At 64.9% G+C, this 14,138-nt stretch overlaps 2 protein-coding genes across 2 annotated transcripts; both read left to right on the forward strand.

The window, feature by feature from the left end:
- Positions 1–193: 193 nt before the first annotated feature.
- On the forward strand, positions 194–6,671 carry LOC128136020 (fructose-bisphosphate aldolase A-like). Its single transcript, XM_052775116.1, is given in 12 exon segments — positions 194–332; positions 335–355; positions 1,685–1,896; positions 2,632–2,651; positions 2,653–2,684; positions 2,983–3,032; positions 3,034–3,144; positions 4,374–4,457; positions 4,534–4,708; positions 5,183–5,382; positions 6,434–6,481; positions 6,483–6,671. Coding segments are annotated over 12 exon segments (1,089 nt in total). The 5' UTR covers positions 194–244; the 3' UTR covers positions 6,531–6,671.
- Positions 6,672–8,005: 1,334 nt separating this feature from the next.
- PPP4C (protein phosphatase 4 catalytic subunit) lies at positions 8,006–12,622 on the forward strand. The gene is given in 12 exon segments (XM_052775106.1): positions 8,006–8,056; positions 8,332–8,409; positions 8,412–8,434; positions 8,577–8,628; positions 9,095–9,146; positions 9,584–9,684; positions 9,949–10,125; positions 10,703–10,829; positions 11,513–11,604; positions 11,607–11,704; positions 12,361–12,454; positions 12,456–12,622. Coding segments are annotated over 12 exon segments (981 nt in total). The 3' UTR covers positions 12,492–12,622.
- Positions 12,623–14,138: the final 1,516 nt, after the last annotated feature.

The following is a 14,138-nucleotide window of genomic DNA, read 5'->3' on the forward strand; positions in this document are numbered from 1 at the left end:
GGTCCAGGCACCTGGGTCCCCCCAAGTCCTGTCCCGTCTCCCCCCCCCCCCCCCCCCCACCCCCCCCCCCCCCCCCCCGGCACCTGGGTGTCCCCTGGGTGTCCTGTCCCCCGTCCCCCCCGCTGAACTCCTGGTTCCCCCCAGGGGCAGCCATAGGGGCGGGTGGGGCGTCACGTCCCAAGGTGTGGTTGATGTCCCTGTTGTCATTGCTGATGTCATTGCTGATGTCACCACAGCCGCCGCAATGTCCCCGCCGGTGGCAGCGCTGACCCCGGAGCAGAAGCAGGAGCTGGCGGCCATCGCCCAGCGCATCGTCGCCCCCGGGAAGGGCATCCTGCTGCCGATGAGTCCACTGGTGGGTGACTGGGAGGGCACTGGGGGGCACTGGGAGGGTACTGGGAGGGGGCTGGGAGGATATTGGGGCACACTGGAGGCATGGGGAACTACTAGGAGGGGATGAGGAAGCACAGGGAGAGCGCTGGGAGTGTACTGGGAAGGGGACTGGAGCACACTGGGAGATTAGGAGGCACTGGGAGCTACTGGGAGGGACTGGGGCACACAGGGAGGGTATTAGGAGGGTACTGGGAGGCACTGGGAGTTACTGGAGCTACTGGGACAGCATCAGGCAGCTACTGGGAGCTACTGGGAGGCACTGGTACAGCACTGGGAGCTACTGGGATCCACTGGGAGAGCACTGAGAGCTACTGGCATGCACTGCAAGGGCACTGGGAGTTATTGGGCGCTACTGGGGAAGCACTAGGAGGACACTGGGAGCTACTGGGATCCACTGGGGCAGCACTGAGTGGACACTGGGATCCACTGGGAGGGCACAGGGATCCACTGGGAGCTACTGGGGCAGTACTGGGAGGATACTGGAGTTACTGGGAGACACCAGGGCTGGACTGGGAAGTACTGGGTGCTACTGGGAGGCACTGGGGCAGCACCAGGAAGGCAATGGGCCATACTGGGCTATACTGGTAGTAACTGGTTTGGACTGGGGTGGCTGTAGGCAGCATTGTGAAGAGTCTGAGCACCTCGAGGTGATACCAGGGGGGCCCTGAGAGCCTCTGGGGCTGCACTGGAGCTACTGGGAGGCACTGGGACAGCACTCTGAGACCAGTGGGGGTTGCTGGGCTATACTGAGATGAACTGGTTTGTACTGGGATGGTGGCTGGGAGCATGGGGAAGCAGCTGAGAGCTTCAAGGTGGGCAGCAGGAGATCCCTGGGAGCTCCTGGGGGCTGAACTGGGAGCTACTGGAACACCTTGGGGCAGCAGCAGGAGACCAGTTGGGGTTACTGGGCTATACTGGGATGAACTGCTGTATACTGGGATGGCTGCAGGGAGGATGGGGAAGCAGCTGAGCACCCTGAAGTGGCACCGGGGGGACCCTGAGGGCTTCCCGGGCTGGCACTGGGAGCTACTGGGACACCTTGGGCAGCACCAGGAGACCAGTGGGGGTTACTGGGCTATATTGGAATGAACTGGCTTATACTGGGGTGGCTGCAGGGAGCACAGGGAAGTAGCTGTGCACCCCGAGGTGACCCCAGGGGAACCCCGAGAGCGCCTGGAGCTGCACTGGGAGCTCCTGGGACACCCTGGAGCAGCATGAGAAGGACGGTAGGCCATAATGCCGTATACTGGGCTGAACTGGGAGTGACTGGTTTGTACTGGGACGACTGCAGGCAGCATCGCCAAGCGGCTGAGCTCGGTGGGGGCGGAGAACACAGAAGAGAACCGGCGCTGGTACCGGCAGCTGCTCTTCACCGCCGACAGCCGCGTGGACCCCTGCATTGGTGGAGTCATCCTCTTCCACGAGACCCTCTACCAGAAGACGGATGATGGGCGTCCCTTCCCCCAGGTCATCCGCAGCAAGGGCGCCCTCGTCGGCATCAAGGTGGGGACACCTTGGGGACATCGGGGGGACACGGGGACACCGGGGGCGTTGGGGACAATGAGGGGACGTGGGGGCGTTGGGTGCTGCTTGAGCCAGGTCAACCACATCAAAGGTGCAACTGGGTCAACCACCTGAAAGGTGGCTTCATCAGGGGCCCTTGTTGGTATCGTGGTGGGGACACCTTGGGGACATCGGGGGACACCTTGGGGACATCGGGAGGACGTGGGGACATCAAGGGCGTTGGGGACAATGAGGGGACGTGGGGGTGTTGGGTGCTGCTTGAGCCAGGCCAACCACATCAAAGGTGCAACCGGGTCGACCACCTCAAAGGTGGCTTCACCAGGTGCCCTTGTCGGCGTCATGGTGGGGACATCAGGGGGACATGGGGACATCAGGGGCGTTGGGGACAATGTGGGGATGTGGGGCCATTGGGAGCTCCTTGACCCAGGTCACCTCCATCAAGAGGGTCTTGTTGGCATCAAGGTGGGGACGTGGGGACCCTGAGGGGGATGTGGGGACATTGAGGGCATTGTCCCTTTGAGGGGGACGCTGGGGACAGGAGGGACATGGGGGACGTGGGGAGGTTGGAGGGACACGGGGACTTGGGGGTGCCCCGGGGGACACCGGGGTGACACGCGGGCTGTGGGGACGCAGGTGAGGAACGGGGGGACCTGGGGACAGGGTGGGGACCAGGCCAGCGCCCGGTGACCCTGGTGACCCTGTCCCGTCCCCCAGGTGGACAAGGGGGTCGTCCCTGGCTGGCACCAACGGCGAGACCACGACCCAGGGTGAGTGACAGCCGTGTCCCCACGGGTGGCCCCAGCCACCTCCCCATCCCTGATTCCATCTGCAAGACCCATCGGTGTCCCCATCCCTGATGCCACCACGGTGTCCCCATCCCTGATGTCATCCCCACACCCTGTCGGTGTCCCCATCCCTCATGCCACCATGGTGTCCCCATCCCTGATGTCATCCCCACACCCCGCCGGTGTCCCCCTCCCTGCTGCTTCCCCCACGCCCCATCGTGTCCCCACCCCTACTTCCCCCATGGTGTCCCTGTCCCTGATGTCCCCACGATGTCCGCAGGGCTGGACGGGCTGATGGAGCGCTGCGCCCAGTACAAGAAGGACGGGGCCCGACTTTGCCAAATGGCGCTGTGTCCTCAAGATCACCGCGCACACGCCCACGCGCCTGGCCGTCATGGAGAATGCCAACGTCCTCGCCCGCTACGCCAGCATCTGCCAGCAGGTCCTCATCCCCTCCCCATTGCCCTCCCTGTCCCCAACCCCGTCCCCGTGTCACCTCCGGGTGCCCTACAGTGGTTGGTGGCCTCCGACCTGCAGGGTGACGCCACAAGGTGGCACCTAGACATGGTGTGGTGGCACCTAGACATGGTGTGGTGGGACGTAGAGATGGTATGGTGGCACCTCCATGTCTTTGGGTCACCTCACTGTGTCCCCATGTCATCCCTGTTGTCACCTCCGGGTGCCCTACAGTGGTTGGTGGCCTCCAACCTGCAGGTTGACGGCACAAGGCGGCACCTAGACGTGGCGTGGTGGCACCTAGACGTGGTGTGGTGGGATGTAGAGATGGTGTGAGGGTACCCTAGCCATGGTATGGTGGCACCTCCGTGTCCTTGGGTCACCTCACTCTGTCCCCACATCATCCCCGTGTCACCTCTGGGTGCCCTACAGTCATTGGTGGCCTCCAACCTGCAGGGTGACACCACAAGGGTGGCACCTAGACGTGGCATGGTGGGACGTAGAGGTGGTGTGATGGTACCTAGCCATGGTATGGTGGCACCTCCATGTCCTTGGGTCACCTCAGTGTCTCCCCACCTGTCCCCATGTCACCTCTGGGTGCCCTACAGTCATTGGTGGCCTGCAACCTACAGGGTGACACCACAAGGTGGCACCTAGACGTGGTGTGGTGGCACCTAGACGTGGTGTGGTGGGGCATAGAGATGGTGTGGTGGGACCTTCATGTCCTTGGGTCACCTCACTGTGTTCCCACGTCGTCCCTGTTGTCACCTCCGGGTGCCCTGTGGTGGTTGGTGGCCTCCGACCTGCAGGGTGATGCCACAAGGTGGCACCTAGACGTGGTGTGGTGGCACCTAGACGTGGTGTGGTGGGACGTGGAGATGGTATGGTGGCACGTCCATGCGCTTGGGTCACCTCAGTGTGTCCCTACCTGTCCCCGTGTCACCTCCCTGTCCCCAACCCCATCCTTGTGTCCCCTCCAGGTGTCCTGTGGTGCTTGGTGGGCTCCCAGCTGCGGTGGGTGTCCCCCCAGACATGGCACGGTGACACGAGGTGGCACCGAGACGTGACACGGCGTCACCACCTCCATGTCCCCTCCTGCCACCCCAGGGCCCCCCGGGCCACCTGCCACCACACCGTGCCCTGGCCACCACCGTGTCCCCATCCCCGTGTCCCCGTGGGGTGTCCCTGTCCCCAACGTCCCCTGTGTCCCCACAGAACGGCATCGTCCCCATCGTGGAGCCCGAGATCCTCCCAGATGGTGACCACGACCTGAAGCACTGCCAGTACGTGACCGAGAAGGTGGGTGACGTCCCCCAACGCAACGCGTCCCCCAACGCGTCCCCCGCCCCGTCCCCAATGTCCCTGGTGTCCCCAGGTGCTGGCGGCCGTCTACAAGGCGCTGAGCGACCACCACGTCTACCTGGAGGGGACGCTGCTGAAGCCCAACATGGTGACACCGGGCCACGCCTGCACCAAGAAGTACAGCCCCGAGGAGATCGCCATGGCCACCGTCACCGCCCTGCGCCGCACCGTGCCCCCCGCTGTCCCCGGTCAGTGCCACCTGGTCCCCGGCCCCATGGCCGTGTCCCCATGCCCGTGGCCGTGTCCCCGTGGTGTCCCCATCCCCATGGCTACATCCTCGTGGTGTCCCCATCCCTGTGGCCATGTCCACATGGTGTCCCCTTCCCCATAGTCATGTCCCTGTGGTGTCCCCATCCTCATGGTCGTGTCCCCATGGTGTCCCCATGCTCATGGCCATGTTCTCATGGTGTCCCCATCCCCATGGTTGTGTCCCAGCCTGTCCCCATCGCCGTGTCCCCATCCCCACGGCCACGTTCTCCCTGGTGTCGGTGTCCCCATCCCCCATCGCCGTGTCCCCATCCCCATGGCCACGTCCCCATCCCGTCCCCATCCCCACACCCGCATCCCCACCTCCGCGACCATCTCCCCACCCCCACGACCACATCTCCACGACCTCCCCGTCCCCGCTGGTGGCCTCCTGACCTTTGTCCCCAACGTCCCAGGCATCACGTTCCTGTCGGGTGGCCAAAGCGAGGAGGAAGCATCTCTCAACCTCAACGCCATCAACCGTTGTCCCCTGGCGCGCCCTTGGGCCCTGACCTTCTCCTACGGGCGGGCGCTCCAGGCCTCAGCGCTGCGGGCTTGGGCCGGCAAGAAGGACAACACCAAGGCGGCCCAAGAGGAGTACGTCAAGAGGGCCTTGGTAGGTCACCGTCACCTCCCCCCGGGACACGGCGGGGTGGGGGACATGGGGACGTAAGGGGGGGGGGAGGACATCTTGGGTGTGGAGGGGACGTGGGGACAAGGGCGATGGAGAAGGGCAAGGTGGCCCAGGAGGAGAACGTCGAGGAGGTTCTGGCGGGTCACCCGTGGGGACATTGGGGAGGTGAGGGACAGCTTGGACATGGGGACAGGGAGATGGAGGAGGACAAGGTGGCCCAGGTGGAGGACGTCGAGGAGGTTCTGGCGGGTCACCCGTGGGGACGTCGGGGGGGGGGACGACATCTTGGACATGGGAACAGGGAGATGGAGGAGGACAAGGTGGCCCAGGTGGAGGACGTCGAGGAGGTTCTGGCGGGTCACCCGTGGGGACGTCGGGGGGGGGACGACATCTTGGACATGGGAACAGGGAGATGGAGGAGGACAAGGTGGCCCAGGTGGAGGACGTCGAGGAGGTTCTGGCGGGTCACCCGTGGGGACGTCGGGGTGGGGACGACATCTTGGACATGGGAACAGGGAGATGGAGGAGGACAAGGTGGCCCAGGTGGAGGACGTCGAGGAGGTTCTGGCGGGTCACCCGTGGGGACGTCGGGGGGGGACGACATCTTGGACATGGGAACAGGGAGATGGAGGAGGACAAGGTGGCCCAGGTGGAGGACGTCAAGGAGGTTCTGGCGGGTCACCCGTGGGGACATTGGGGAGGTGAGGGACAGCTTGGACATGGGGACAGGGAGATGGAGGAGGACAAGGTGGCCCAGGTGGAGGACGTCGAGGAGGTTCTGGCGGGGTCACCCGTGGGGACGTCGGGGGGGTGGGGGACACCTGACGGGTGGTGCGGGTGGAGGACATCAAGGCCATTCTGGTGGGTCACCCGCACGGGGACACTGGGGACACTGGGGCGGGGCGGGGGGGAGCGGCGCGGAGACCATCCCCGCTCTGGAGGGGAACATGAGGGGACACCAGTGTCCCCCCATGACGTCCCCGGTGTCCCCCGTGACGTCGCCGGTGACCTCACGTGTCCTCTCTATCCCCAGGCCAACTCGTTGGCCTGCCAAGGGAAGTACACCCCCAGCGGCCCGGCGGGGGGCGGCCGCCAGCGAGTCCCTCTTCGTCTCTAACCACGCCTACTGACGACGCGTCACCGCGCGCCGGGACACGCCTCTGCCACGCCCCCTTCCCCCCACCACCGCGCCCTTCCCCTCCCCTCCCGCCTTGGCTCCACCCCCTGTGTTAAAGGGACCGGGGCGGGAGAATAAAATGGCGACGGCTTGAGCAGAGGGGAGCCAGGAGTGCGGGGGGGGGGGGCAGGAATTGGGGGGGACTCGGGAATTCGGGGGGGGACACCCAGAAATGAGGGGGGGTCCGGGAATTCGGGGGGGGGGGGGAGACATGCAGGAATGGGGGGGCAGGAGTTTTGGGGGGGGGGGGGGACAGGAATTCGGGGGGGACCCGGGAATTGGGGGGGGGGGGGGTCCGGGAATTCGGGGGGGGACGCGGGAATTGGGGGGGGGGGTCCGGGAATTCGGGGGGGGCAGGAATGGGGGGTGGGGCAGGAGTTTTGGGGGGGGTCCCAGGAATTCGGGGGGGGGTAGGAGTTTGGGGGGGGAGCCCAGGAGTTGGGGGGGAGCTCAGGAATTCGGGGGGGGGGGCAGGAGTTGGAGGAGAACAACAGTTTGGGGGGACCCAAGAATTCGGGGGGGGTGGGAGTTTTGGGGAGACCCTGGAGTTCGGGGGCGGGCACAGGAATTCGGGGGGGGGAGTCCCAGGCGTTGCGGAACCCCGCAAGCGTTCTTGGGGGGGGGGGGGCGGGTTTTCCGCAGCGCCGCCCCGCCCCTCTCGCTGTAAGCCCGCCTCCCCTCCCTACGTCACTTCCTGCGGGCCGTCGCTCTTCCACTTCCGGCGAGGGCCGGCTCGGGAAGTGACGCGCAGCGGTGGCGGCGGCGGCGGAGGGTCGCGGCCCGGTGGGTACGGGGGGGGGGGGGGCGGGGCGGTTTTTGGGGGGCTGGGAGGGTTATGGGGCGGTTCTGTGGGGGTGGGGGGGGCACTCGGGAGAGTAGGGGGCTGGTTTGGGGGGCCTGGGAGGGGGGTCGGGGGGCTGGGGGGGGACTCGGGCGGCAGTTGTGGGGCTGGGGGGGGGCTGTTGGGACCTGGGGGGCACTTGGGGGGTCTGGGAGGAGCTACAGGGGCAGTTATGGGGCTCACAGATCTCCACCCCCCCACCCCGGGGCAGTTGGGCACCCCCATGGGGTAGTTGTGGGGCAGCTGGTACTCCAATGGGGTGGTATGGGACCCCCGTGGGGCGGTTAGGGGCTGCTATGGGGCACATACCAGCCCCGTGGGGCAGTTGTGCGGCAGTTAGAGACCCCATGGGTCAGCTGGGAGCCCCATGGGGCAGTTAAGGGCCCCCACAGGGCAGCTGGGGGCCCCCATGGGGCAATTAGGGATCCTCATAGGGCAGTTGTGGGGCAGCTGGGGACTATGTGGGGCAATTAAGGATTCCCTTGGGGCAGTTGGGGATGCCCATGGGACAGTTGTGGGGCAGTTTGGGACCCCCATGAGGCAATTAAGGATCCTCATAGGGCAGGTGGGGGACCCCCCCTGGGGCAATGAAGGACCCCCTTGGGGCAGTTGTGGGACAGCTACAAACCCAGGAGGCAGTAAGGGACCCCATGCGATAGTTATGGGGCACTTACGGACCCTTTAGGGGCAATTAGGGGCCTCATGGGGCAGCCGTGGGGCCCTTAGCCCCCCCCCCCCCCAAAGGGCAATAACCCCCCCCAACCACCCCAGCCCCCATGGGAACCCACCCACCCGCTATGCGACAGAGGATAGGCCTGGTGGGCTCTTGCCCCCAGGGTGGGGGAGCTAATTAAGCCCAGGGGGGCTAATTACCTGGGGGGGGGTGGCTAATTGCTGTGGGTTTTGCCCCCAGCCATGGGGGGAGCTGAGCGACCTGGACCGGCAGATCGAGCAGTTACGGCGCTGTGAGCTGATCAAGGAGAGCGAAAGTGAAAAGCCCTCTGTGCCAAAGCCCGGTAATTAACCACCCCCCAGGAATTAATTAACAATCTCCCCCCCCCCCCCTCAGGTCCCCCCCCCCCCCCCCACCCTGGGTAATTAGCTCCTTTCTGGGGGTAAATAATTGCCCCCCCACCCTCAACCTTTTTTTATCCCCAGGGAGATTTTGGTGGAGGAGAGCAACGTTCAGCGGGTCGATTCCCCCGTCACTGTGAGTTCGGGGGCTGAGGGGAGGGGTCTTGGGGGTGGGGTACAGGGTATTGGGGGCAGTATGGGGGGCAGGTATGGGGTTGGGGGGGATCTGGGGGCGGATGTGGGGGGCTGAGGGAGGTCTAGGGGTTGGATATGGGGGGCTAGGAGTGATATGGGGGGCAAATATGGGATTAGGGGGATTTGGAGGTGGATGTGGGGGGCTGAGGGGGTCTAGGGGGTGGATGTAGGTGGCTGGGGGGGCAAATATGGGGTCAGGGAGGATTTGGGGGGTGGATGGGGGTCTAGGGTTGGATATAGGGGGACTGGGGGGTAGATGTGGGGGGGTGGGGACTAGGGAACAGATTACAAGGCTTCATGGGGGGAGATATGGGGGGGGCTAGGGGTTTGGGGGGGCAGAGCCAGGACTTGGGGGGCACTGGGGGGGCTCTGACCCCCCAATTGCATGTCGTTCCCCCCGCCCCCAGGTGTGCGGCGACATCCACGGGCAGTTCTATGACCTCAAGGAGCTCTTCAGGGTGAGCTGCCCCCCGAGTGCCCCACCCTGGAAACCCTAACAACTGCACCCTCAGACCTCCAGCTGCCTCCCAAGTGCTTTCTGACAGCCCCCCAACCCCTCAATACTCTGCTGGACCCCTAAGTGCCCCCCAACAATCCCCCGTGCCCCCTAACTGCCCCCATACTTTGCCTCCTACCCCCTTAGTGCCCCCCCGTGCCCCCCAGCCACCCTGTAATTGCCCCCTGGTTGCTAACTGTGCCCCCCCACCCCCTAAGCACCCCCCGACTTGTGCCCCCTAAGTGCCCCGGTGCCCCCCCAACCACTTCTGCATGCTGCTTTACTGCCTTGCAACTGCCCGTTGTGTCCCCTTATTTGCTCTCCAACCACTCTCCCTGCCCCCTAAGCACCCTCTCTGCCCCCCCAACCACCCCTAAGCACCCCCCTGTGCTCCCCAGGTTGGCGGGGGATGTCCCTGAGACCAACTACTTGTTCATGGGGGACTTCGTGGATCGGGGCTTCTACAGCGTCGAGACCTTTTTGCTGCTGCTGGCCCTCAAGGTGGGACCCCGGAGTCTGGGGGAGCCCAGGAGTCCGGGAGGGGGGGACCCAGGAGTCTGAGAAGGGACCCAGGCATCTGGGAGGGGGACCTATGGGGGGGACGCAGGTGTCCAGGGTGGGGACCCGGGGTCCGAGGAGGGGATCCGGGTATCCAGAAGGGACCCCAGGCATCTGGGGGGGGGGCACCTATGGGGGGACGCAGGCATCTCGGGGAGGGGGACCCAGGGGGTCCGGGGTGGGGACCCAGGCATCCGGGCGTTACAGGTCCGTTATCCCGACCCGGCATCACGCTGATCCGGTGGGAACCACGAGAGCCGGCAGATCACCCAGGTCTACGGTTTTTACGACGAGTGCCTGCGTATATATGGCTCCGTCACCGTTTGGCGCTACTGCACCGAGATCTTCGACTACCTCAGCCTCTCCGCCATCATCGACGGCAAGGTTGGCGCACACGCTAAGACGAGTGCCTGCGTAAATATGGCTCCGTCACCGTTTGGCGCTACTGCACCGAGATCTTCGACTACCTCAGCCTCTCCGCCATCATCGACGGCAAGGTTGGCGCACACGCTAAGGGCACGCGAGGTTGCGAGGGGGCAGCGGGGGCTGCGTGTGATGGGGCTGCACCAGGAGCTTCGTTCTTTGCAGCCTCGTTACCGCTGCGGAATGCTCTGTGAGCGCGCTGGGATACCTTAGGACACGCTAAGCGCATGCTAGGACATGCTAAGGACGCACAGAGGGCACACAAGTGGGTAGGAAGGTCTGTTTTGGGGGGGGCTGCAAGGGCAGCTTTGCTGTCTTCAGCGTTGTCGCTGCCATGGACGGCACGATGAGCGCACCAGGATACGCTAAGCATGTGCTAGAACGTACTAAGCACCTATGGGGTGTGGGGCAGACCCTGGGGCTGCTTTTGGGGGGGGCTGCTTGGGGCCTTGTCCTCCCCAGGGTCCCTCCACCCTCACGGTGACAGGAGGGCAGGGTACAGCCTTCGCCCACGCTAAGCACACACGTGTCCCCACAGATCTTCTGTGTGCATGGGGGCCTCTCGCCTTCCATCCAGACGCTGGACCAGATCCGCACCATCGACCGCAAGCAGGAGGTGCCCCACGACGGTCCCATGTGCGACCTGCTCTGGTCCGACCCCGAGGGTAGGTCCCGTACACGCGTGTCGGCCCGTGTCGGTGCGTGTCCCGCCTTGCAGCCCCGCCCACCGGGGTGGGGTAGAGGCCAGCCGCCTCCGTGTCGCGCCCCGTGGCCTCCCCGCTGTCTTTGGAATGGCCCTTGTCACCGGGGGTGACGCGCGTCTGCGTTGTGTGTTGTGACGTAGAGGTGCCAGGCTGGCGTGTGGGGGGTGACACGCATGACCCCACGGCCACGCCAGGCTGGTGTGTGTGACACACGTGTGACCCCCATGGCCACACCAGGCTGTCCCACGTGACACATGTAAATGCACGTGACACGGGTGTGCATCACGTCCCCAGGCATACACCCCAACCTGGCCTGTGTGGTTCCGAGTGACACACATGTGACCCCATTGGGATGCTCTGTGTGACACATGTGGACACGTCTCATGCATGTGGGTCACGTGTATGCTGCGGCCACACTGTGCTGATCCACATGGCTCTGCGTGACACCCGTGTGACGCCCCGACCACGCTGGACTGTTCTACCTGACACGTGTGAACACACGTAGCATGCATGTGGGTCGCTTGTCCCCACACACTGCCCCCAACGTGATAACACGTGTGACCCCCACACTACCGCCCAGCCCCACGGGAACCCACCCCAACCCCCCCCTTTCCATCCGTGACACGCGTGTGGTGTGTCGGCAGACACGACGGGCTGGGGCGTGTCCCCGCGGGGGGCCGGGTACCTGTTCGGCAGCGACGTGGTGGCCCAGTTCAACGCTTCCAACGACATTTCGACATGATCTGCCGAGCCCACCAGCTCGTCATGGAAGGCTACAAGTGGCACTTCAACGAGACCGTCCTCACCGTCTGGTCCGCCCCCAACTACTGCTACAGGTCAGCCGCACACCAAGCACACGCTAAGCACACGCTAAGGGGATGGGGGGGCGAGGAGGTGGGAAGATTGAAACGTGGCACCGGAATGGGAACATTCTCCTTGTTTGGTGGGTTTGGGATTGATGGTGGGGGTGTTGACACGCTAAGGACACATTAAGAACACGCTAAGGTGGGGAGAACGAGTGGTGAAGAGACACAGGGCGGGGGGGGACACCAGTGGGTGGCAAGTGACACTTGAATAGGACCATCCCCATCATGGGCTTGGCCAGCAGCTGTTGCTACAGGTGAGTCTCAACATGCTAAGAACATTGCTAAGTACATGTTAAGGTGTGCTGGGACACATGGTGGGGGAAATGGAGTTTGGGGGACACGGGTGGGCCCCAAGTGACACTTGAATGGGACTGTTCTCATCATGGGGTCGGCCACTAACTACTGCTCTAGGTGAGTTGACACGCTAAGCGTACACCAACAACGTGTTAAGGACACGCTAGGACATGTGACAAGGGAACACAGGATGCAAGGGGGACGTGGGGGAGGGCTCCCAGTGACACTTGAAGGCAACCATCCCCCCCGTGGGGTTGGCCTCTGGGTCCTCCCCCAGGGCGTGTCACCACGCACACGCCAAGCACACGCTAAGCACACGCTTCGCCCCGCAGGTGCGGGAACGTGGCAGCCATCTTGGAGCTGGACGAGCACCTGCAGAAGGAGTTCATCATCTTCGAGGCGGCGCCGCAGGAGACGCGGGGGATCCCCCTCCAAGAAGCCGGTGGCCGACTACTTCCTGTGACGTCCCCCCTGGCCCTGCCCACGTCCCCAGCAGGTCACCCGTGTCCCCTGGGGCCACCCCGTCCACGGGACACCTGGGGTGTCCCCCCCAAGATGGCCACCGCTGGTGGCATCTAGGGAGGCTCGGGGACATCGTCGCGTTCCTTGTCCCTTTCGGGGCCACCACGGTGTCACCCGTGTCCCCTGGGGTCACCTAGAGCCACCCTAGGGCCACCGTGTCCCCAGGAGATGTGGGGTGTCCCCTCCAAGACGGCCACCGCTGGTGGCATCTAGGGAGGCTTGGGGACATAGGCATGTTCTTTGTCCCCCTCGGGGCCACTGCGGTGTCACCCATGTCCCCTGGGGTCACCTAGAGCCACCCTAGGGCCACCATGTCCCCAGGAGGTGTGGGGTGGCTGCCGCTGGTGGCATCTAGGGAGGCTTGGGGACATGGTCATGTTCCTTGTCCCCTTTGGGGCCACCACGGTGTCACCTGTGTCCCCTGGGGTCACCTAGAGCTGCCCCCCCAAAGTGGCCTTGTCCTCTCCTGTCCCCCCTGGGTCACCCTCCCGTGGGGACCCCCTGATCCCCTTCACGTCTGCTGGGGACGCCACGTGACCCTTTGGGGTCACCCCCCCGTGACCCTTGGGGCCCCCCCACCTTCCCCCCCCACCCCCCTCCCGCGCGCGTTTTGGGGTGAAAATGGGGATTTTTTTCGACGCCGTTTCTGCTTCCTTTTAGATAAAAAAAGGTCAAAAACGCCCCAATGTGTTGTGAGATGGGGGGGGGAACAGCGTGCCTGTAGGGGACACGGGGGCTATAGGGGACAAGGGAGGGGACCCTGTGGGGACGGATGGGGGGCGAGGGGCTGGAGGGGACCCTATAGGAGACGTATGGGGATGGAGGGCTGGAGGGGACCCTATAGGGGACGTATGGGGATGGAGGGTACCCTATAGGAGACGGATGGGGGATGGAGGGCTGGAGGGGACCCTATAGGAGACGTATGGGGATGGAGGGCTGGAGGGGACCCTATAGGGGACGTATGGGGATGGAGGGTACCCTATAGGAGATGTATGGGGATGGAGGGCTGGAGGGGACCCTATAGGGGACGTATGGGGATGGAGGGCTGGAGGGGACCCTATAGGGGACGTATGGGGATGGAGGGCTGGAGGGGACCCTATAGGAGACGTATGGGGATGGAGGGCTGGAGGGGACCCTATAGGAGACGTATGGGGATGGAGGGCTGGAGGGGACCCTATAGGGGACGTATGGGGATGGAGGGCTGGAGGGGACGCTATAGGGGACGTATGGGGCACGGGGGGCTGTGGGGGACATGGGGGGGCTGTGAGGAGGGACCGCGTGGGGCACGAGACGTCTCCGTCCCACCGATGTCCCTGTGGGTGACGGAGAAGAGCCTGCTTGAAGGCCCCGCCCCCTCCCTGCACAGGCTCCGCCCCCACTGCCTGCCCCGCCTCCCTGAGGCCACGCCCTGACCTGGAGGGGGAGCCGCTGACCCAACACGGCCGCCTTCCCGTGATCCTCTGGGGCTGACGCGACACGGCCAACCTCCCATGATTCTCTGGGCCTGACCCAACATGGCCGCCATCACCCGCGGAGCCGCCTCGCCGCCACGTGCCCGGGCAAGTGACGTCACTCGGAGGGGTGGGCG

Source organism: Harpia harpyja, chromosome 28 (genome assembly GCF_026419915.1).
Source record: "Harpia harpyja isolate bHarHar1 chromosome 28, bHarHar1 primary haplotype, whole genome shotgun sequence".
NCBI classification, from domain to species: domain Eukaryota; kingdom Metazoa; phylum Chordata; class Aves; order Accipitriformes; family Accipitridae; genus Harpia; species Harpia harpyja.